The sequence below is a fragment of the Neolamprologus multifasciatus genome, chromosome 5, assembly GCF_963576455.1.
Source record: "Neolamprologus multifasciatus chromosome 5, fNeoMul1.2, whole genome shotgun sequence".
NCBI classification, from domain to species: Eukaryota; Metazoa; Chordata; class Actinopteri; order Cichliformes; family Cichlidae; genus Neolamprologus; species Neolamprologus multifasciatus.
In genome coordinates, this window is record NC_140443.1 from 33,380,347 (window position 1) to 33,405,855 (window position 25,509).

Consider the following 25,509-nt stretch of genomic DNA (forward strand, 5'->3'; position numbering starts at 1 on the left):
AGTGGCACATAAAACACGGGACAAATGCTTCAAAAACCCCACAAGAAAAGAAACATGGCGAGCCATGACAGCTTCTGCTGCTGGAGAACATGAACTCACTCCTTTGTGTTGATGCGTCTTTGTCTGTAGGCTCGCGGTGGAAGGCCATGTCTAACCAGGAGAAGCAGCCTTACTACGAAGAGCAGGCGAGGCTGAGCAGGCAGCATCTGGAGCGCTACCCCGATTACAAATACAAACCCCGACCCAAACGGACCTGCATAGTGGAGGGACGGCGGCTGAGGGTGGGCGAGTACAAGGCCATGATGAAGAGCCGCCGGCAGGAACAGAGAGGGACCTACGGGCACAGGTAGCGTCCGAGCGGCTTTGAGAAACAACTTGCGAAAGAATTTGTCCCTGGCAGAAGAACACTGACAATTCAATCGCCTGACAAGAGTTTGTGCTGCACATCCACACACTGGAGACAATGCTTGCAGCTCTCAAACCACCCCCCACCCCCTTTTTATCCTCCTTTATTCTTGAAGACACAAACAAAAGTGGAGTACTGCAACCGCAGCTGGGCTGTTCACTGTGTCCTCGACAATGAATAGAATCCCTCTCTATTGGTCCCTCTAACTCCTTCTAGTTAAGCTGGAGGAGTTGGAGGCTGGAAATGTTAGCAGTGGTTGTTTTGGAGTGCTTTTCTGTTTCACTCCTGTTTGTCTTTGCTTTAGCACATGTAGCCTCTATTAGGCTCTTTATAGAAACAAAACATCAATATCAGGGTGTCACACTGGCCTAAAGCTTCAATCCTGTTTCTTTCATATTGAAGACACTGGTAGACTGACTGGCTCGTATACTTATGAAGGAGAACAGTATTAACACCGGCCTAATGTGCATTGGGTTTTACCATTTTAGCGTTAAAACAGCTCTAACCTGTTGAGGCCTGGGCTCCAACGGGACCTTTAAAGGTGCTCTGTGGTGTCACGCACCAAGATACCAGCAACAGAACCCTTAACTCCTGTAAACGGAGAGGTGGAGTTGCTGCGGATCAGACTTGTTCGAGCACTTACCCTTAGACTCGGTTGCTGGTTTAGGATCTGTTGACAAGTATTCGCCATGGCCGAACGGGAGCGCTCCGGGAGCCTCGCCCGCTCGGAGATGATCCAAAACAACAATCTGGTATTTGTCAAAGTTCTTTAAACCATTAAAGGTGGTTTATTAAAACATAGATTGCAAAAAACAACTTACCGCCATGAAGCGTGACTACAGACGCTTCACCCAATCAGCGCTTGTGATGTCGAAACAGATCGGCTGCCATGGCAGCAAAACATACACACACACGCATACAAACAACACAGACGTGAAAATTTAAAGGCCAGTTTTAAAATACACGTATTATTTTACACTCTGGTGTTACAGCTCTCATGATATTATAATCTGTGTTTATATATACTGCCTGCTTAGCACTACCTAAAAAAACAAAGCTAAGCTAACTCTTAGCTAAACAACACTAAACATATTTGGTTTGGAGGGGGATTAGCACAAATATCTAGCTTTAGCTAATAAATTAAACACTCTATTTTTTGATGTTTAGCTGGTTGGTGAATGGTTGCTGCCAATCACTTTCTAATTGATTGCCAAGCCCCATTCACACAGGACTAGAGACCTGCCACTAACACCAGTAACCACCGTTTCTAAGGGATACTGTGTCAATATCAGCATTTTAAAGCCTTTGATTAACTTTTTCATTGACAATAAATGCCTCAGAATATCTGACTATACATGTCACTTCCTGTCTTTGCAGTCAAACGGAGCCACAGCAGATTCATTACCCCCACAGCGATGGCCAGTATCCGGGGGGTAGCAGCTCGGTCTCTGTCGCTACCATGCCTTTTCACCCCGCGCTACTGGAGCATTACCTGCCGCAAGTCCCGCCCATCCCTCGCAGAGCTGAGGGACAGACCACACCCACCTCTCTGCCTAGGGAGAGAGAGCGGGAACGCAAGAGGGAGCGACCGCCATACAGCGAAGGAGAGGAAAGTGATGGGGGAGAGAGGAGTGAGGGGGAACTGGTGCTCCTTACGGACTAAAGAAAGGCAACTGGTAGAGGACCCAGGAAAAGGAAAATTAAAGATGAGGGATAGGATGAGAGGGGAGGGTAGCTGAGGTGGACGGGTTGCTCTTTGATGGATGGCAGTCAGAGAGGAGGAATGGAGGATGAACTAAAGAAATGGTGAGGGAGTGTGTGAAAGGGGGAATAAAAAAGTAAACGTCATACTCACCCCGTTGTAAATTAGCCTATTCTCCAGTAAAACCTCGCCTACACAAACGCATAAAGGCAAGCTTTTATCATTTCCCTTTACACGTATCATGTCATCACATGCTTTGTGTCAAAACTTTGGAGTTATATTTATGAAGGTTTATCGTTTAATCCCTTCTGCTTCTTGTTTTCTCCCCATGTTGACTTATGGCAAACAAAATGCTCCCACAGGGACTGGAATTAGAGCAGATTGATGAAAAGTTCAGCAGAGTACCTGTTTCCTCCTGTCAGACAGCTGAGGATCAGCCACTCTGGGGTTCAGTATGTCAGCTTTGCCACCTGCTGGAGAAGAGTGGTTATTACTACTGTTGCCACACATCCTATTTAAGTTACACCACAAATCAAACTGGAGGGATAAAATAATTTGGTGATTAAAGGTGCATTTCAGCAGTTTTGGTACTGTGTGCTTTACGAGATTAAAAAAATAATGGTCATATTCTGTAACAGTTGCCTCGGGCCATAGGATGGTCCAAGACAAAAAAAATATATGCTATATGCACACTGCCACTTAAATGTGTGTGCGTTTGTAACTCAGGCTTTATGTTAGAAATGTTCAGTCTTTAAGCTCATCGCTGCACACAAATGTGATGCACTAAAAGTAAAGGATAAACAGCTCTACAAAGCCTGCAGGAGGCTGAAACAGCAGGTAGGGCAGCAGCAGTATTAACATGTCAGGTGGAGAGATGCAGTCATCTGGGCAGCAGACGCTGCTGCTACCTTCCCTGAGTCTGTGCAGTGAGCGTTGAGAGTGCTAACTCTCTCTCTCTGACTTTGCTTAGTGTAGCTAACGACAAAAAGCACAGATTGTGTTTGGCACTCTCTTATTCTGCATTTGCACCAGTTGGAGAGTTAGCATGAAAGGTTTATCTCAACAAACCTTCTCCCCAAATTTGCATGATCCATGTTCGATCTGAGCTATCAGCCTTTCTACACATCCAATTGGCAGTTGTTGCAGATCTGCAAGTCACTTTGCAACCCACCTTTCCACAGGATTCTCCTTATATACTGAATCTGAACTAATCCATTGTCATATCTGCCGCTCTGTTGTGCACAGGGCCCTCCCATCTCTGGCTTTCTATGTATGGAGTGGAAGGGCGTCCCAGAATAGTGACATGCCATATATAAATATATATACGACAATCTTTTATGTGTATAGATTTATATAGCACCAGCCAAAAGCTTTCTGGTCGGACAGGCCTTGTTGCCCAAACGTAACGTACAATTAATCAACACTGCAACCTCACCATCATCCTCCCACATCTCACTGTTAGTTTGAGCCATGCTGCTGTCATCGTGTGTCCATCAGTGCCCTCTCCACAGCATGGTGGGTTAACTTCAGCCAAGCCTATTTTTTTTATACCTCTGTTTGCTTCTTTGCATGTTTACTGGATGTCGTGTTGAACACCTCGTATCTATGTATCCAAATGTCTGCTGTGTTTTTCTTCTGAGATGCAGCCTCTCGCAGCATTATTATTATTATTATTATTATTATTATTATCATTATTATCACTATGCTTTTTTTTAATCTTTAAAAATGTTTGTCAATTTCACCTAAAAAGGCTAAAGTATTTCCTTTCATCGTCTTTTACGTTCCTGTTCCTGTAACAGAGAGGCAGATCATCCCCAAAACTGTGAGGCTGTGTCCCTAATCACTGCTTCTCTCCTGCCTTAGATCTGTTATACACAGCAGTCAGCAGCAGGTTTTTGGACAACTGACCTTCATTTTGCATTGTTGAGTAGTGCAATACACATACACATACACATATGTGTGTGAGTGTGTATGATGTAAACTGAGAGTGCAGTATAGAGTAATTAGGGAGTGGTTTTGGACACAGTCTGTGCCTCAGATTGGAGAGAGAGCTGTTGTTTATTGGTACAAAACCCCCATTTCCTTATGATGGGAACAAATGTTTATCTATAAAAAAAAAAAATATAATATTACCCAAAGCAAAAGGAAGGTAGATTTAGCAATGAGAACTCCAGACACCATAATCATCCCTGCGTCCTTAGTAACGTTTACTCCTCATAAGCACTTACTAGTGTGTATTCTTTAACAAGTTTAACATGCTGAAAAAGCAAAACTAGGTTTTTTGCAGTTAGTCTGCATGTAAAAGATGGACTGGGACTTTACCCATTTTGCACTTGTGACTGATGCCATGTTATTTTTTTTAAATTAGTAATTAGCTAATGCTAATGCTAATGCTACAAATATGTACAGGTGTAACTGACTGCTTAACACTTAACACTGCTTAACTTAAAAGAAACAAACAAGGTGGCTTGAATTAAGTGGCGTTCCTAAACAGCCATCAACTACAGCTTCATGTCAATCAGTGTGGCCACACCCCAAACTTATTTCCTTTGTAATGCTAGTAATTTGGGTCTTTTAATGTGAAAGCATGTGGACTGACTTGCTTTTGGAGAAATGCTAACAGTAGCAGCTTTGCATGCTCCCTCTATTCCTAAATCAACAGAATGAAGACAAATCTGTCTTTTTTTAAAATACCTTAAACCCTTAACTTTTTAAGTAGCAGTAGTAAAGGTTAGTAAAGATGTTTTAATAGATGCGTAGAATAGAATGCGTCACAAATGTAGCAGCTCTATTCTTTGATCCGCTGAATAAACTAAAGCTCGAAATAGATTTGCTACTTCCTGGCGACCCAAGGATAATTTAATTTTTCGACCCAAGGATAATTTTGGTGCCTTTGTTCTCATCACTCAGTGACCTTGTTGACTGAACATAAAGTTTGTGCGACTGGCTCAATCCTTCATTGGCTGACTGCAAAGTTGACAAATCAAAGTGGCAGACCTCCTTGGCGTTGGGGCTCGTTGTAAGGATGCTGGCTTTTGTGTACAGAGATGGATATCAATGACATGTTTAAAATGTTTATCCTATTTTAGTGAGACGTGATGAGGAGTCACCTGTCGTTAACCCCTGCTGATGTAAATATAGAAAGAGACTTTATTTTGTTTATAAGAGCTTGTGTAATTTAAAGGTGTACATTTCTCTATGTTTTCACAGTTTTGTGCTTTTTTGTTGTTGTTTTTTCAAAAGATATTAAAATTGCTTGTGTTAATTGTGTCTGGTGTGACTTTTTTAAACATATATATATAATATTACCCAACAATACACAAAATTCACGGTTCGGTTCGTTCGATACTTTGGTGTCACGGTTCGATACAAAAAAAATGTTCATGCTTTTTTAATTTGTCATTTATTAAAATTATAAATATATATTTTAACTCAAAAGTACAGTTTTTAGATTTAATGTTGCTGAAACAACAAAGTAATAAAAAAAATAAATCTATCTGATCGAGAAATCACTCGTCTTTGGAAAAGAGAGTTTGTTACAGAGAAATGTCTCTTCTTCAGAAACATTTTGCTCTTGGTCTGTCTGAAAGAAATTTCAACCAATCAAAAGTTGTCACATGTATTTCTGGGGCTCTGAGTAAGCGAAGGTCAGGATGAGTGGCTGTCATATTTTAGTAGACTCCTGCTTGCTCCAGTCTGTGTGTAGGTGGACATAAACACACAGAAACAGACTGGCATGTTTTTTTTTTTGTTCGTTTGTTTTTATTATCTTTGAGAGGACATTTATTGAATTAATACAAATTCCTTTAACCAGCTCCACCATATTCTGATAGATAGATGCCAATTTATAGAAAATTATAACAGTTGAAGCCATTATATATCATTCAAACTGCATCAGCCTAGAATTGAGTCTGCAGTGTCATTAGTGATGACACTGCTCCAGTGACTGCTCCTTTAGTGTGCCAGTGTCGCCATCTGCTGGACAGGACCAGTGTGGCTGCCAGCTAAATACAGTTGCAGCTTGTTACCAACTGCAGTTGCTGAGAACACAAAGAAGCCCCTTTTGGGCTCTCATATTGTTTCCTCTGATTTTCTTGTTGCTGTCTGTCTCTTTCTTGCCAGTGTCAATGCTCACTCATGAGCTCCAGCCTCAGTGTTCAGTCAGCCTGCATGCCTGACATTCATCCAGACACCAACAGCTATGAAATCACTGTCTACTGTTCAGTATGTTGGAAAACAGCATCAGTGTTCCTGCAAGATCCTTCTGACGCCTCAAGTCTTTAATTCAAATCAGTTCAATTTAGTTTTATTTATACAGCACCAAATCCCAACATCAGTTGCCTCAAGGCGCTTTATATTTTAAAAATATATATATTTTCTTCAAAATGGAAATCAGATTATTATTTTCCTTTCTAAAAAAAAAACCCAAAAAAATGTTAAATTGTTACTTAAAAAGTATAAGTTTTATATAAAAGCCGATCTGGGGGGATTTCTTTGTATACAAGTAAATTTGCAGGTTTAAACTGTAACTTTTCCTCTTTTAGTGGAAGTGGGCCAAAATTCCTTCGTAAGGACTCGAGAGACTGAGACAAAAAAAACATTTACATCGAGTCGTTGCTGCTTTGACAAGCTGTTGAATCGTGGGATCATTTTTTTATTCTTTAATTAATTAATCTATTTTTTACACGCTGTTTCTGCATTTCTGCTTTATTTTTGCTAAATAAATAAAGACAGGGCATAATATATAATGAGTTGCTGTTGTTCACCTCAGACTGTTTTTACCGACTTTTATGACCTGGTACAGACTAGATCTTTTTTATTATGTCCTGATGATAAGCAAAAGCTTTTAGGTGGTACAGGGTGTGCGCTCTTTTTACTCTGGCTGTATTTTAATGACAAAACTTGTGGACCTACTGTTGTTAAGCACGACTAGACTAAGCATCTTATATCATTTTCTATTTATATACAATCTTTTCGGTTAAATTAGGCCTGTGTGTCATCATACTATACTATTCAAAGTGTATCTATGTTCTTCATTTCGGCCTGGACGAGCGGATGAAACATCGCGTAGAGTAGCCGTCCCAAACCTTTTTTGCCCCACGGACTAGTTTATGTCTGACAATAATTTCACAGACCGGCCTTTAATAAAACCAGTACCGGTACCAAAAAAAACCAGAAGATTTATTCATAACACACGGAAAAAGACCCAGGAAAACCGAGTTAATGATAAAAACCGATAAAACCATACATTTCACACCCGAGCCGCCGTGGCCCGTGGGTTGGTGACCGCTGATCTGAAGGACACGTGAAGTTTGGAGATCTGTAGCGGTTAACTCTGCAGAAACTTATGCCGGGCTCACACTGTGCGATTTTTTCAGTCGCGCGATTCAGCTCCTGCTCAAACTGCACGATTGACTCGCAGGGGTTAGAAGTTCGTAGGTCACGATGCAGAGTCTCACACTATACGACCCGATGCTCTGATGCGACCCGAGTGCTCACACTGAGCGTTCATAAAATGACAGAAATTCTGTCGCTCGCTCTCCCTCTCTGTCTTTCACTCACACAGACACACCACCACCATCAACTTTGCTAAATTGCTAATGAAAAACATTGATCAGGCAGCTGTGATTGAGCAGCAGTGTAAATCCAACTATTTTCACGGTTGTTGTGGTCGTGATAATTTTGTGAGGCCACATCGAAAAGGCTCGGATGAGCTTTCCAAAGTTCTACAAGTGCCTCCATCGCTTGTGTCCAGATCACACGCTGCACTGCCGTGCTGCGCCGTCTTTTTCGCTGACGTTTACGTGTTTGCGCGTGAGCAGTGTGAGCGGCTGCGGTGACACCCTCACGAGCGATTGATGATCGGGAGCTGGTCGTGAGGTGTTAATCGCTTCTCGTTACCCCACGTATACTACACTATGCACGATGAAGGCCAAAATCGGGCCGATCGCCAAAACGGTCGCACGACTCAAAAAGGGCCAAAAATCGCACAGTGTGAGCCCAGCATAAGTGACCTCTGCACTTTTACACCTCAACATCTGGTGACCCCGCTCTGTGATTTCACATGGCCTAATACTTTTTGGCCGAGTTGCTTTCATCCCCAGTCGCTTCCACTTTGTTTACAACAGTTGTCTGTGGAATATTTAGTAACGAGGAAATTTCACAATTGGAATCGTTGCACAGGTGGCATCCTATCACAGTACCACGCTGGAATTCACTGAGCTTCTGAGAGCGACCCGTTCTTTCACAAAAGTTTGTTGATGCAGTCCCAATGCCGAGCTGCTTGGTTTATCCTGCGGCCACAGAAATGACTGGAACGCCTGAATTCAGTGGTTTGGATGGCTGAGTGAATACTTTTGGCAGTTCCTCGGAGAATGGCACAGTCTGAATTTGGAGTTAAAATTGTTGGGATGTCCAATTCTGGGAAGATTGTGGTTTTTATTTGGCACAAAAACTGCCCACAGTTAAGGTTTTACTAAGGTGATCACAGCAGGCTACTTCTTGGCCTCTTCATTCCCACAGAAGCAGTAAGGTTGAACTTTTCTCAAACACTACTCCTGGATTTTGGCTTGTTTTTTCTTAAATCACTAATAACACAGTGTTACATGTCATGTATTATTCTTCCAAAGTTGTTTACACTTATTTTTCAAACCCGCTAAGGACCATAAGATTTTTAATATGTCCTGATACATAAACCTTAGGAGGATGTATTTTCTTTCTCATGTGGGTAAAACAAAAAAGGTGTGAAAGGTTCCACTCCTAGGGAAGTTAGGGATCATTAAAATAGTCTGTGTGTTTTGGCAGGATGTCCCCCAGCACAAGTTTTGTAGTTCCTTCCTCCCATCAGGGCCAAATTCAGAGTCAGCTGAGGCAACCGACAAATCAACAAGTCACATGCTAGTACATAACAGGACAAATCAAAAGCCAAACAAGGTCTTTTAATACCATTTCATTGTTTTTAATGGAAATATTTACTAACAACAGTTAAATAATCTTGCCACTCCTACAGAGGTGTGAAGGATCACTGTACAGTAAGCTTTTCACAGTATTTCTTACAATATTTACATCCCCCATCATCATCTCCTTTAGCAGTGGATGAGTACATTTACAAAGTCACATCTGCAAACCAAGCGCTGTGTCCTTTTACACAGCGCTCTACCTTTCAAGTCAAAGCACTTACAAAAAGTATATGTCAGCATACAAAGAAAAAAAAGTCAGTTTTCTGAACAGTATTTTGTATAATTAAGTTAGTACATTCACGCACACAAACATAGTTAATCTCAAATTAAATGCAATGCAAACTGAAGCTAACTGTTTTGGTATGACTGGACTGCAACAAACTAAGTGTGGAGTGCAACTTTAGAATCAATGATAAACAAACTGATTTTAAAACAACCGTATAACGTGACGACATGATGACAGTGAACCGTTTCAATGGCCAGCGTGGAACAGCAAATTCAGACAGCCGGTCTCAGCAGTCGACACAAAAACACATGAAATGGATGCATTTGTCTGGAAATGGGGATCAGAGTCAAGCTCATTTTCTGTTTGCTGTCACCTTACCCAGCGCCCAGTCTACAGAGAAAAAGTTGTTGCAGCATTGTGAATACGGATGTGTCAATATCGTGGATCAAATATCAGGTTTTTCTTTCTTGTCACGTTCGTTTTAACACTGGTTGGATGGATTTATCACAGTTTGAGATGATGTGTTGACAGTTCAGTTAATGGTGTCTTATCTCACATTAGCCATCTCCGTCTCCACTCCCTGTTTGAGGAAGTGCACTCACAGACTGAGAGCAGTGAAAGACTTGTGCAAATAAATAAAGCCAAACATTTTTTATTTGGTCTATTTGTCCGGGGTAGTTGGGTTTTTTAAATTTGTTCTATTTGGCCACATGACATCTGAACACTGCATCTTTAATGGATGATACTACAGCAGTGGGTAAGGTGACCAAAGATCCAAACAGCTGCTAAATAAATGCAAAGATTTGTTGGAATGTTTCTTCAATTCATCTCCCACACACTCAGCTTCATCTTCTGTTAGCGTATAAGATACAATGTTACAGGAACCTAAAATGCCTTCCCTTCAAAAAGCTGTCAGCAGCCTGTATAAGTGAAGGGAATGGAGATATTCACCCGGTGCTCATGGAGTGCGAATGCCCTCTTTATCCCGGCTGATGTCCTACCTGGGTATTAGAATTGTGTGTTCAAGCAGCAAATTCACCAATTTGGCCTTTGCAAATGCACCTCACTGTTAGTGGCATAAAATAAGTCTTTTGATAACATTTAAATAATAAAATTCACTAAGTGAAGTAAAAGACTCCTGAATATGTGCCAGTGTATGCATCAATAACTTTTAAACCCTGTTACAATCAGTTCTTATTCACACTGAGGAGAAGAGAATTATTTTACCTAAAGTTAAGAACGATTAAAGACTTCAGATATTAACAGCACTCCTCAGAAAATCCCTCTCGGGTTAAATGTTCTGAATGAAAGCCATTAACATGCTTTAGTCCCTCTCTCCTGCAGCTCAGCTGGTGAATTATTAAGCCTTCCAGTTACACGACACCAGCAGTAGAGGACAAAGGTCAGAGCTCCCTCTTTGGTGCCAAGGAGGAGTAATACCCCATGACTTCTTTAGAAAGCTGCCAGTTCTGCTCCGCTTTTAGCCAAGTTTGGCCAACGGTGATGGAAACAAAAGGTTCCACCCCACCAGCTCTACCCGCTAGTTTTGCACTGGGATGTCCAGCAGTGACTGGGATGTCCAGCACTGACTGGGATGTCCAGCACTGACTGGGATGTCCAGCACTGACTGGGATGTCCAGCGGGGAGGTCACAAAAAGACATCCAACTGCTTAGAAGCCTCTGGAAAAACTTAGTTTCTGAACTCTGTAAACATATCATTGATGACTTTATTGTCTGAATAGTTACTAGTTTCAAGTCTTACACTTTCCAATATGTCATTTTTGTACGTTATTATTATTATATTAATTATTGATTAATTACTAGTTATTATTGAGTCAGAAGTTAACTACAGTACTGTATGATTTTGCATATGACTGACAAAATCTGGGAGCCACATCTCAGAAAGAACTCGAGGCTTCAAAATGAGACTCTGCTCACCGATGGCTGACATCACAGTGCATTACATCACATTACATCCATCTTTTCTATACAGTCTATGTTTCACATTACACTCAATCTGTCTGGTCTTTTGAAAAAGGTGACAGCCTTCAACAGATAAGTTTCTGCTTAGTTAGGTGTTCAGTCAAAAGTTAAGCAGAAAAAAATGAATTAATAACAAACAGACTAGCTAGATTTCAAAGAAGCCTGCTTTCTAAGCTGTAAGTACTTTAGTGCGTTAATGATTTCTCCGTCTTTCAGAGTCAGATCTTTTTCCCAGGAAAACAGTAGCTGATCTTGTGACAGACACCCCCCTCAGCTAACCCACTTCAGATTCTTTTTGAAAGCTCCACTTGATTTGCCCCCAGATAAAACTTATGCAATATGTAATTATGTAAGAAGTTTTGACTCTAAATCTGAGATGAATAGAGTGGATTACAGCATGGGACTGAGACTGGGCTATGATTTCAGGACGGTTTGAAAAACAGATGCATAAACCTCCGCAGAGTAAAGGGAGAAGCAACCAAAGACCAAAACTGGGAACTGGTGGGCGATCAAAGATGAAAGGGTATAAAGGGAGAGGAGGACATGGCACAGGGAGGGTGACAGAGGTGGTGACTTTCCAAAATGTCTGGAAACCTTACATGGAAAATTTAACGGAGCGATGCGCTGTAACCATAAAAGTCAAAAAGGTGGAAATAATGCTCGAGGACAGGAACACACACAGAGGTCTCGTCTTTGTAGCCATCCCCTCCACCTCTTTCGGTACCACTTTCCAAAGAGTTGTTAACCTGAGATGTTAAATACAAATAAATAAATGCACATTTAGCTTTAACAGTGAGTCAACCTAAACCTTTCCATTTGCTGTTCCAAACACGTGGCGTTTGGCATGAAACACCAACTAACACGCAGACAAGTCTTACAATCCTAGCAGCATAAGCAGCAGCAGTTTGCTGTGAATAAGTGGAGGATGTGGTGAAAGAAGCTGAAAGTGCTTCAACAGGAAAAACAGGGGGTACAGGAAAGGACACCCCGAGGAAAGCTCAGTGCAGAAAGCTACGGGCACTTAGCACCAAAGGTGATGGAAAAAAACGAGAAAAGGTCACAATGTGTTAAAATATGTAGAGACAAAGGAAGGAACACACACAAGACACACACATACAATGTGACTAACACCAGGCTGCACCTGTAGTCAGTTTCAGAAAACAAACCATCATCCTGACACTCTTCAACCATCTCCTTCCTCTTGTGACATCATTACCAGCGTTGTGGAACATTTTGGTGTCCTATCCCAAACACAGACCTCTCTACGCCTGGTTCAGCTGCTCTAAGAGGAAAAGCGTGACGCTTTTTCAACATATATTAGAAACGCAGACGAATGCACTTGCACACACACACACACGTGAAAGTTTTGTCATTCTCGGGCTACAGCGGTGACGTACGTGGAGCTAAAGTTTGGAGGAATCAAAGAGTAATTGCGCTTGTTGCAGGAAAAGGATGCCAGGCTGACCGAGGAGTGGTCCATCAACAGCTGGCTCACAGAAGCGTCTTCATGGGAGAGGAAGTCCCAGCATTTAACCTTCAAACACACCTCCTTCTGGGCTCCTCTCCTCGTCCTTCTGGCTTCCGCCGCCTCCTCTCACTCTGGGATCTGCAGGGCCATCACTGCAGGTTTGGTCTTGAAGTACTGGTTGAAACGTAGCACGGCGTACCTGCAGACGGAGAGACAGAAAAGACTGATTTTTGACTTTGTCGCTTGCGCAGAGATGTCTCTTCTCTAAGATTTCTTCTTGGAATGTTACAAATTGTGTTCTTTAGATAAGATAAAAAAGTTTGTGGAGTTTGCCACATTCCCAAACACATTCAACCATGACTTGCTTAACTCATCTGCACGGATGTGGTGATGTGTGCGTCTCTGTGTATGTGTGCGTGTACAGTCATGATGCTTAGTGCTAACCTTTTCACACACCCACACTTACCCCAGGAAGTCAAAATCGATGGAGGAGTATTTGGCTTGGATGAGAGCCCAGAAACCCCAAAAGAAGTGAGAAGCCTTGAGAGAAAACAAATGAGATATCAGATGTGTACTATGAAACAGCAGGGTTGAGCTTGCAAGAGATACTGTGTGCATCTGTCAACATCTGTCTCACCAGAGCAAACTTGTTGACCTGAACGTAGAGCGTCTCTAGCTCTCGCTGGCTGACCTCCTCTGTGTTCTTGGTGAAGAGTTTGTAAGCCTGCAGATACACCTTGAGCCACTCCATTTGCATCTCCCGACTAGGATAGAGTCCATAGTTCGGCTCAGTCATGCCTGAACAAACACATGGACGTGCAGTTGAAGGATAAGCTGTGCACCACCAACACATAACTAACTAAATCACTAAGTCACACTGTGCTTTTGCTGACCTGCAAATTCATTGAAGTGGTTGCCGATGTCAAAGGCCTGGTAGTTGTAGCTGGAGTACTCATAGTCGATGAAGCGCACATGACCTTAAGGAGACCAGAGAAAGGAAAACACGCACGTTACATTATTATGCACGTGGTCATTTATAGCAAAGCTGAAGGGAAGCAATATGAAGCACTCTTCAGGTACTGCTGCCACATGCAGTGCACGGTCACATGACAGACAAAGTCAGAGACAGTTACAAAGCCTGCTAGCTGTGCTGCCTCTTCACTCAAGTGCTACTGACTGAACCTGAATCTTTACATGGAATCGCTGTGTGCTTCAGTTAATGTTCCTTTGTTGGGGCAGGGATTGTTTTTGATGGTCAGCTTGAGACAGCAGGAAGAAGAAGGATTATGTGACTATTAGACGCACTGGAGGGACTTGTTGGTCAAACTGTACACCAGTCATCTACACCTGGATGACCGGAACAAGAGCCAGTGAACAACGCCTGTGCAACATTCATGGAAATTTACACGAATGCACTGAAAAACTGCAAATCTTTGATCTTTGTCTATAGTAACAACAGTCTGTCGTTACTATAGACAAGGAGCAGATATACAAAGACCAGATAGACAGACTTAGCTGGGCAAATTAGCATGAATCCACAAAAACTGAATAATGCTTGTGGCCCCAGAGGTGATTTAGTAACAATATGTATGACAGTAAATGTTGCCACCAATACCTTACTAACAACATATGCACAGCTTGTTATTATAATCTAAGCAAGTTTTTTATTTCTCAAACTGATGGGGACGGAGCAGGGAGTAGTCCTTTATATGAATCCTGAGCTGAGTCTTTACATAAAGTCTGTTTTATCACAAGCAGTTGCACTATATAAACCCCAAATATATATCAGCAGACCTGACCAAGCAGCATTTTGGAAGATCCCGATGAATGCAGTGTTAATGAAACCACTGCAACTGGTGCACAAGCATAAATACACACATCACACTCATTCATTTTTTCCCTGTTTTGCTTCTTGTTTCACGCCACATGTCTTTCCTACAATAGAGAACTTTTTGAATTGTAGTACAAGAGGTGCTGTTGCAAAGATCATGTTTCCGTTTTCCTTAAAACCTAGTAACCGCCAGATAAATCCTAGTTAATGGGAATGCTAACATTACAGCTGAATTAATTTGCTAACAGGAAAATGCTTTCCCCCCCAGAAACCAAACTAACATATATAATATTTGTTTATGGGTGTTTCTTCTTCATTTGTAGAGCACACAAATCCTTTTTTCCAGTCATTGATGGTTATCAGCATGCTGCACTGTGCATCATGGCTAATGCTAACGTAGTCAGCTATTGTGGATTCATGCTAATTTGTCCAGCTGTTTGCATTAGCCAAGCTGTGGTACGAAATATTACAATTCTTAGTATTTTGTATCACAGCTTGGCGAACACATGTGACAACTATCTGTCTGTTTTGAAGCTCCTCAAAGCCCAAGGCCATTTCTATAAATGTTAGCACAGACTGCCTAAAGAATAAAAGGGAACAACTGTAAAAGTCAGCATGTGATATTGGAGAGCTGTATGTGTGCATGCTGGTTGTTATAGATGCACAAACAGAAAGTTATACTGAAAGGGAAATATTATGCAAATATAGCATCACTTTAGTAACTCCCAACCTTTGCATGTTAACACCAAAAGATGGTTGTGTGCTGGTGCAGGCAGTTAGTATAACATGCCTCACTTCTAGTGATCCAGCTGTCAATGATCCACTGGGGCAGTGTGGGGAGTGAAGTTAGAAGTGCTGCTGATCATTCTGGTTGTAAAATAGAATCACAGCCGTGAGACGAGAAGCTCCGATTAAGGCTCAGACACTTACCCTCTTTGCTGTTGTGGATGATGTTCTTGCAGAGCAGGTCATTGTGACAGAGCACCACAGGTGAGCCCAGTGTGGAAAGATGCTCCTTCATCCAAACCATCTCCTGCTCCAGCACCACCTTGCTGGGAACTTCCTGCTGTATTCTGGACAGGGAAGGAAATGGAGAGGTCAGTGTAGTTGCGCACATTGTTGTGTTGTGACAACCATTCAGAATAGCTGCACACACAACACTGTGTCCACCTGTTAAGTAAGTATGACAGGAATACTTTCACTGGCTGTTTTTCATCTAAAACGCCTTTCTTTATTTTGGTATCATGCCACGTGGGAACATATGTGAAATGAAAACAACTGCGTGCGACATGCACAGGCAGCACACAAGCTCAGTGGGGCTCTGGCCTGCTGACTCCTGGGAACACAGTTGCAGAGAAACAAGTTCTCGGTGGACCCTCCTGGTGCTGGAGTCACTGTTATTACGGCTACATTACACCTCATTTCCTGAGTTTTCAGACCCGACTACCAACATCTGATCTGCGATTTATTCCACACTGTACTTGAAATAAACATTCATGCATATCCTGCACCAGTATTTATATAAATCTTTGCTCTTTTCAACTGTGTGTACATGACACAAACCTACTGAGGATTCACGCATCACAAAGGGTTCAGCCCAGCTAAGATTGTGTAGTCTGATCTAATCAGACGAGCAGCAGATTTGGCTTGATGGTAGTCCAAAGGTGGTCTTACTAGATAGCAGAGAAAGAGCTAAGGTAGTCTCATCCAAGCAAAAGCTAAGAGTGCTGAGTAGAAACCCCTTTGTTAAATGTAATGGGCTTATGTGGATTACTCCAGTATCAGCCTGAAGACCGTCTGGGCTCAGAGAAAACCAGTGTGCACACAGGATGCACCCTCTCCTCTCAGATTTCCATCCAGCTAGCTTTCTCTGAGACTCACTCAAACTTAACTCATCCAACATGTCATCCACAGAGGAAATGTTACTGAAATGATTCTGATTTAGACTAAATGCTACAAATAACACCGGCCTATTAAAATGAAGCGCAACATGTGGGCTTCTCAGATAGCAGTGTGCAACAAGTGTCTGCTGTCCAGGACCAGGGACTCTAGCTGTCTGTGTTACCAAGGACGGGATAAAGTGATCTGATAGACCGGGCTAAGCAAACATCTGCTGGCCCACTGAATGCCAAACACTCCCTAATCCACTCTGCTATTATTGTTACAGTTACATAAGCCACATGCTGGACTTAATCTAACAGGGAAGAGAACAAAGATATTAGCTGGGACTGGGCAGCTGGCCCAGGTTATAAAATGGTATACTTTATCTGCTCCACACGTCTCTGCCATGCTATCCTCCTTATTATATAGAGATGAATTTACATTTTCATTGAACACACTTCTAGGTAACGCTGGGAAATTACATCTCTATTACATCTCATCTTTTGGCTGACAAATATCTTGGTGTTTTCTATGCTGCAAGCCAAGTGTTCAGTTTTATGCTAAAGCTACAAGTCAACGATATTTTATTCATATAAAACCCAAAGATAAGATTAAAAAGTTTACCGTCTCCATGCTGCTTTGACATATTTCAGTAGAGATATAAAGCTTGCTCCATTGTTGTAATGAGCTAATTAGTAGAGGTGGGGATCGCCATACATCCCACGATACGATATTATCACAATACTTAACGCACGATACGATATTATTGCAATTTTTAAAAATATGTTGCGATATTCAGATTCTGTACATAAAGGTAAACTTTATCAATATTAATTTTATCTAATATCAAAGTCTTGCACTCAGTCTTTCTCTCATTTCAGTTTTATTGTTGACAAACTGAACGGTTTGTATTACAGTCTAGTCCAACTTAACTGAATCAACCATCTGGTACAATTATAGCTATTCTGAACTATGCAGTTTATGAAAACTATGCAGCCCCTTCAGCAACTGAAGAATTTGAAAGTAAATTAAAACAAAATATAATTTTACATCAAATAAAAAAGTTTTGAACTTAATTATAATAAAACATGTCTTAAATGAAAATAAGTAAACTGTCATGTTTATTGCTGCCAAAAAAAAGTTAAACACATTTGGACAGTGAAGGAATGTCAGGATTCTTGCTCAGAAAAAGGAGCTGAAGTCAGAGCATGTTCCAGTCCACAAAAAATTTGTAACAAAATATCGATTTCTGCTGTCCCTGTATCGATACATTATTAGCAAACAAAATATCACAATACTACACAGTATCGATTTTTCCCCCCACCCCTACTAATTAGCATAGCAATAACATTATTGTGTCATTGGTTAATTCTGCCCAGCGTCTGACCTTAACACATGTTTACTTCGCTCTACAGACTTGATTTGGGTTATATCCCATATGCAGTCAAATCATGTGACTTTGCAGTATGTGTGCTTGCAATGGAACAGGAGGCCTTGTAATTGCAGCAGAGCACCTCTAACTCTCTTCTACTGAGACTAGCTAAGGTGTGTTGCTTATTTAGTCCTACGTGCTTTTTAAACAAACCTGGAAATAAAGAGAACTTGAGTCTGTGCCGAGTATTTCAGCTGCGTGACCGTCTTAATTGCTAACGCATTCTCAAATGGACAGTGCTGTGCCAACAGGAACATTTGTTAGCCTTCAAACCCAGAAATAATGTTAAAGTTTATATTTGGACATCAATACATGAACCGCACAGGATACAGTCGTACGCTTTTTGCAGTTATCTCTGTTGTTTTTTATGCAAACAAAGCCCAATTACCCCACTGCTTCATCACAGAGAACTTGCAGAATATTTCAGGCTCTATGCAAACAGCTTATGTCCTCATTTAACAGGAAACTCATGCTTGGCTTTATAGACTATTTGCATCATTATCACGGTGATAATGATAACCTTAACTTTGAGCTTTGAAAGTAGATAAGCAGGAGCTCACCTGATGTTGGAGGCTTGCTCTGTGAATTCTGTGGCTACAAGCGAGAAATATTTCCGCATCTTGATCCAGAGGTTGGGTTTGGGGATGCAGCCGTTGTGTGCATGGATAGCGTGGATACGAGCCATTTCCCTGGCTATCAGCCTGAGCGCAGACAGACAGAACAAGGTTACAGTCGTGGCAAGATTTCAACTACAGACCATTAGTATCTAGTTGTAAAGAATCCCCACAGTACAATAGCAGAGTGTCCTACGTCATTTATCTACAAGGACAAATTTTGGTTACAGAGTTCCTGGAGATAGTTGAATTAAAACAAGCAAATACATAATGTCACTACACAGAGCTGACGTCCACAATGGGAAGACTGTTTCACAGTCAAAACATTGTGTTACCAGATAAAGCATTCCCTCTAAATGTTGCGTTTCAGCTCAGAACCTTGTGGAATTGTCCATTTTCTTCATTATACAGTTCTTTTTTTTGTGTGCCCTGTGCATTTCTCCATGTGTCTAATCTTTGTTGTATGAGGCAGAAAAGCACTGATGTTAAAATTTTCACCATCTTTGAGTAAACTCAAAAAACCCATTCAAACATTGCTGTGACAAATTCACACCGGAGCAGAGTAGGATCTCTGACATCCTGCGTTCCAAGTGCATCTCCCTGCATGAACTCATAGCAGATGCCATTTAGAAAGGTGCAGTAGAGGCGAGGAGCACAACCATTAGCATGCAGCACCTAGGAGACACACAAAAACATGACAATGAGGTAAGAGCAAACAACTGCTTACGTTAATTAATTTAGGACTCTGCAACGCGGCAACACTACCTGAAAGCTCTTAAGCTCATTGTCTCGGTCCACAATCAGCTCTGTTTTGTTTCCATATACTCGGACCAGGACTACGTCCTCTGGACTGTCGTCCACGTAGCAGCCCACTAGCTTGTTGGTGGTTCCATCGGTGAAGAGCTGGAAAAAAATGAAACCACATCTCGTCTCAAACAGAGCCTCTGATTGTACAGCGCCATGGTGCTTCAGCACTGTTTTCCTTAAAGCTATTAGTTACCTCTAAGTCAACATCAACACTGAAGACACCATACAGCTTTGACCTACATGAGATGAATGTGTCAGAACGCCTCCGCAGGGTTCACAGAAGACTTGAGCTAAATGTTGAAGCGGTTTTTAAGTCATCTTACTAAGATTTTGTTTGAATAATAGTTGTACAAGAACATGAGAACAGGGCATGGTCAGTCTGTGTTAGCAAGAGCAGTGTATGGACAGTGACATGGAGAGGGATATTACAGTAGGGCATAAAACTCTCATGAAAAATGAATGCACACTACAGAGTGTAGTGGTTCAACAGCCCTCTGCAGCGGTCTACACAGATATAGTCCTCAGATAGAGTCATCTGCCACCATGTTCTCGACAAGTGGTTGAGTGTTTGTGTGGCATCCACCAAGCCCACTTGTCCCCTTACGCTGATGACGATGATGACATACCAACATTATGCTGAGTTACTCCCTTTAGTCTAAGAGGAAACATTTTTATCTTGATCATAACATCCTGGATGGTACGGTGGTGCAGTAGTTATAACTGTCACGTCACAGCAAGAAGGTCCAGGGTTCAAATCCATCAACTGTGTGGACCTTGCATATTCTGCTAGTGCCTGCGTGGGTGCCCCCCATGTATTCTGACTTCCTCCCACAGTCCAAAGGTTAACTGGTGATTTTATCTATCTGGCTACAAGATGTTTTTAAGCTTGTAATGTACACCCAGTATTTGTTTCATATCGGCTCACGTTCACACTGTAAACGAACTGTAAATGAACCTCTCTGGAGTTCGTTTGGACTTTGGACTGTTGCTTCTTGGTGTGGTTGTTTTGGTCCACATGTGAGTGCAGTTACTATGTTCACATCTACACAAACAAACCGCACCAGTTGGGAAAACGAACCAGAGTTCAATTAAAACGGACTAAACAGCGTAGGTGTAAAAACACCCTGAGTGTTCCTTCATATCACTGGTGGAGACTTCTTGCACGTCGCCTGATCAGTCTTAAAGAGTGATGCTGTCAACAAGCTGAGTCAAATGCTTTTTCTAAAATGAAAAGTTGGCAAAAAGCCTTGTGTGTCTGAAACTTGGCCTTAAAAAACAAAAAAATCAGAGTGACAGCGTGACTCCAGTGGTCAGTGGCGGGCCGGTCCGTCCCGCTGCAGCGGACACAATAACAACATACACACTGCCTGCATCTCCCCCCAAGGACCAGACGCTCACTCACGCATATCTGGCATTCCGCACGTGGCTCACCACAAAGATGGGCGACAGACATCCCTGTTATGACCATTCATACACAAGCATACACGCCTTTGCCAAAACGTGACTGATCCCTTCTGCCCGCCACACAATACGCTGCTAAGACCTACGATCAATACATCGACAGACAGCGATAAGCTTGGACCCAGACAGAGGTAAACATTCTGCCATATACTGCTTGCATGGGACATTGATGGTGGCATCCCCCCCCTCCCCCCTCAACCACCCCGCTACCAATAACCAGGTCCCTGTAGGGTGACCTCACTGTACAGGCTGGAACAGGTTTCCTTTGATTGACATGAATCTTTGAGTCTTCGTTATGTGAAACTTGTAAGAGGAGACCATTTCTCTGTCGCTTCAGGCACTCTGCCATTTTCAGGAAGTGTGTGGATGTTTGGCAATAGACAATAAAAATCTCCCTGTCCAGGTGGCAGGGCCGGTCAGGTCTTCCTGTCAGCAGTGCAGGTGTATAAATCTACTGTCAGAGTGGTAGTCGTTGAGAGAAGTTTTGCCAGTCTGGCCTGGAAAAGTCGAGGTAAACACGGTCACATCCTCAGCTGCAGGTGGCTGTTGTGCGAGGCCCGGGGAGAGGAGTGACCAGGATGTAAATACAGGGCTAAAGCAGCTGGGCTTAGACTGTGCCACTGGGGACTTTTAACAGTTCTGTAGTTCTCACTGCTCCAAAAACTTTGACCCAGCTACGACACAACAGTTACTAGATCCTTTTACCTGGAATCAATTATGCATTTTCCTTTCCCTGACGAATCAAGTCTCTGTGGATTACCTAACACCACCACACTTCTAGGGAAAGCTTTTAAAAAGACTTCTTGGAACCATATCTGCCACCAACTGTTATTATATTACAATGAATAAAGGTGCTGATAAGCACCATTGTCTACATACCCAATGGTACAGTATGTCATGACATTGTTATAGGGGTGGATATTTAGCTCTTGGCCTATATTATTAAAGCGCATTGTTATTATCGTCCCACATTAAAGTATAAGCAAAAGCACAAACCTGAGGTAGGCCTATGACGATGAATTCCATATAAGAGTTTCCTTTAACTTTGTAAATCAACATCAAGGCTTTACTTCCAACCTTTTAATCACCTGTTTAATGCAAAGTTAATTTGCAAATATTAGATATAGATTTTAATCCCACAGTAGCGAAATTCACTTGTTACAGGAGCATGAGGGTCTGAAAAAAAGGGAATTAGAGATGTATTCAAAAAAGATAAAAATAAACAAATAAGGTACTAAAAAAAAGAAAAGATAAACCTGCTAAAAATTAAGATCAATACAATTCATACAATTTTTCTCCTGTTGACTCTCAGGCCTGATCACTCCATCAAGACAAAATGATTTCCACTGTTTAAAAATTCATGACAACTACTCAATAAAAGTTCAGCTCTAACATAACGAATGAATAAATCGTCCAGTATCTGATAATGGGATGCAGGGGCACCAGGCTAAGCAGGGAGCCCAGATCTCCCTCTCACCAACCAGCGAGCCCTCCGGTTTATCCGGGGACTTATTTGGGTGTTTCCAGGCCAGCCGAGAGACAGAATCTCTCCAGCTTGTCCTTGGTCTGCCCCATGCCTCCTCCAGGTAGGACGTACCCAACTGAAACACCTTACCCAGGAGGCAATACCTCAACTGACTCCTTTCGATGTGGAGGAACAGCGGCTCTACTCTGAATCCCTCCCAAATGACTCAATTCCTCTTCCTATGCTAATGGAGAGCTTATCTACAGTTCGGAAAGAACTGAGAAAGCTCATTTGCAAAGCATGCATCTGCAATCTCATTCTTTCCCCTTTAAAAGAACCAACAATGTCCTGTCTGCCTGCATCTGAATTTGTATTCTCAGATGGCTGGCATCACCATCAGCCCACATACCATAACAGTAGATGGCTTTTGTTTGGATAAAAAGATAAAAGTTTTCAAAGGTCGACAGCTACATGTATTTTTGATCTGCATGAGTAAATAATGCCACCTTGTGAGAGATGGAGAACATGCTTAAACAAACTACCACATGTAAATCTTACGGTTTGCTGACTTAGACTTTTACAGTGCAGGGTCACTAAAATTCCAGTAGTAATAATTTGTGACATTAATGTTATGACATAACAGTAAAGTATTTTTCCATTGTCAGGTAAATCATTCTTACAGTTTAAATGAGCTGCCACTAACAGCCTGGCTGCTGGTGAGAAGCAAAGAGTGGTGGGATTTGACCTGTAAGGCAGGGTTGGCAGAGGTGTGCTCACGTGTTGGTGCCCAATCTACGGCAGCTATAAATAAATGTTGATTAGTACATCCAGTAGCCCAATAACTATTACGCTAAATTAAACTCAAAGAAGTTCAAATGATTGCTGGAGGGCAAGCAGTACTGTTTTTGCCATTCAGGTGGGCATGTCCCAGTAATCTGACATCACCTGAAAGCTAGAGAGACATGTTGGCTTGCTAATGCCCATCAGTGATAAGATACATATGACTGGGGCTGATGTTTAATCTCTGCTTTTGTAGCTGAGGAAATGTTCAAAGAGATTAAAGACTTTAAAACACTTTAAAAAAAGTTTTTTATTTTACTTGTATAAAATGGGAACAACAACAATATTATCCTGAGACTCAGCCTATTTGCTATATCCTCTGTAGTGGACATAGTAAAACTGGAAGATGTTTTTTCCCCAACGGTTCTTTGTTTATTAAAACACACACACACTTACACTTCTTTAGTACAATTTTTAAGAAAACATTTAAACAGTTTAAAATTAGAGACTGTATATCTTGGCCACCAACATGTACACTCCACTGAAGTCTAAAAGCAAGTGTGTCTAATATCATTACACATGTATTTGGGAAGAAACGAGACAACAATCAGCTGCAGGCTATAATGAACACAAAGCTCAGGGACCTGCTGTAACACAGTCTGTCCCTTTGAACTACTAATTATTACCAATCACCGTTCCTCTATCAAACTGACCATCGCGCCACCATCAGCTGTCCTCCGACACCAAGATGACAGCGCGACTTATACCAGCTTTCATACCGTCTTTAAGTGCCCTACGCGATGTGCACTTTAGGCATACACTACAGATAAGAACCGTACCAAGTTTTGGGACATCCTGGTGCAAGTTTGCTAATTAATTAGAACACCTTGAAAGCTAAGGTAACCTATAAATGTAAATTTTCTCTAAAGCAAAACCAATTTAAACGTCTTAGTTGGTAAAGAAAATAGAAATCAACTATATGCGGTGCAATAAAATAAATTCAGCTAGGCGACATGTCAGGTTGCCACGACCCTCCTACTAGCTTGCCGGTGATGCTGCAAAGCTGTCAATCCTTTCCTAGCCTAGCATAATCAGTACAGCTAGCTTTGCGGCTAACGTTACCTTGGTCTTGACGTCGCTCGAGTCCCACGCCGGTCTCAGCTCTTTAATGAGCGTCATCGCTCCCTCCGTTACGTTGCGCTCGTCCACGAAAACTGGGATTTTTCTAATTACCGGCGAGCCCACGGGTACATGTATTTGCGTCTCCATTCTGCAGCAATTTCTCTGAAACGTTAATCTCCAAGCCCTTGGCGTATATTTCTAAAAAAATTGCACCATACGAGTGCCGCTTGGTTTAGAAGTAAGTGTTGGTGTGGTTTTTGTGAGTGACCTAAGACTGGCTCAAGAGATTTAACACGCTGCTGTAACGTTGAGTTGAAAGCGGTACAGATGTACGATGAAACTGCCGGGTACTGATGCTCGTCGCCGGTTTTCTTAGGAGTCAGCCAACTGTACCATTTCCTCCTAATTGGCTCCGCCCGCCCGGGATCATCCGATTGTACCGCCGGTTGAGACGCACTGCATTCGAGCCCGCCCATTTTTCCGAAGATGCCCGAGCAGTGTCGGGTTCAGCCGAATGGTAGCTTATAAAATGGAAAAATTCATTTTGAAAGTGAAGCCTGGAATTAGTGAAGGGACGCGCTGTGCCGAGGCTTCGGAGTGTCGAGAAATCCAGGAAGGCTTTTATCAAGCGCGTGCCGAGGCTTGCTTCTTTAAAGGCGAGTGACGTCACTAATGATGTCTGAAGCCTGGCTGTTTTAGCAGGTGGTTCGAGCGTTGGTGTGATTTATGATTTATAGATATTTATAGTCTTCCCGTTGGAGTTTCACATCTGACATAGACGAGCTTACCATGGAGCATGCTAAAAGGAGAAGGGCTTCCCCCTTTATAGCAACACTTTCTCCCAGTAAATAAATACACATAAGTCGCAAGTCGTTCTTTTTAGTTTTTGTTGTTTTGGGGTGTTTTTTTTTTTTCCCATTCCAAGGTGAAGCATTTGTTGTATGCCAAGCAACCGGGGTACAACAACAACACCCGTTCTATCATCTAGGCTGAGATGCAAATATACAAACCAGGCTTGCTGTTTGTATATTTTGTTTTTATACACCCCTGCTTCCTCCTGCACTACATAAGAGGGTTTTTTTTTTTTCTAAAGTTGGAGAGGTTATTACCAAAAAGAGAAACTGGCTGAGTCAAGCATAGTGGAAAACCAATGATTTTTTTAAATACAAATAAATAAAGTCACCCTCACTGCAGAATTCATATTCACACTTCAAAGGTTTTAAAATAAACATCTCACCTGTTTACACGCTGACTGAAAGCATACTGGCAATTATTTGACATTGATATCCTTCTATTACTATTGCCTCAACATTATTAAAAAACAAATTAGATGAAGAATAAACCACAAAAATTCAGATTAAGGTGTTTTAAT

General features: G+C 41.9%; 2 protein-coding genes across 3 annotated transcripts in view; one reads left to right on the forward strand and one right to left on the reverse strand.

The window, feature by feature from the left end:
• sox13 (SRY-box transcription factor 13) overlaps positions 1-5,373 on the forward strand; it is a 32,637-nt gene extending 27,264 nt beyond the window's left edge. For both annotated transcript variants that reach the window (XM_085159285.1, XM_085159287.1), the window contains exons 13-14: positions 130-346; positions 1,784-5,373. In XM_085159285.1, the coding sequence (XP_085015411.1) occupies positions 130-346; positions 1,784-2,069 (503 nt within the window). In that variant the 3' untranslated portion in view covers positions 2,070-5,373. The remainder of the gene's footprint in view (positions 1-129; positions 347-1,783) is intronic.
• An 898-nt stretch (positions 5,374-6,271) lies between these two features.
• Positions 6,272-24,552, reverse strand: etnk2 (ethanolamine kinase 2). Its single transcript, XM_085160191.1, has 9 exons — positions 24,138-24,552; positions 19,268-19,405; positions 19,056-19,177; positions 18,449-18,589; positions 15,506-15,648; positions 13,638-13,721; positions 13,382-13,542; positions 13,211-13,284; positions 6,272-12,943 (listed from the first exon to the last, which is right to left on the reverse strand). Exons 1-9 carry the CDS (start codon positions 24,282-24,284, stop codon positions 12,871-12,873), a joined length of 1,083 nt encoding a protein of 360 aa, XP_085016317.1. The 5' UTR covers positions 24,285-24,552; the 3' UTR covers positions 6,272-12,870.
• Between the last annotated feature and the right edge of the window lie 957 nt (positions 24,553-25,509).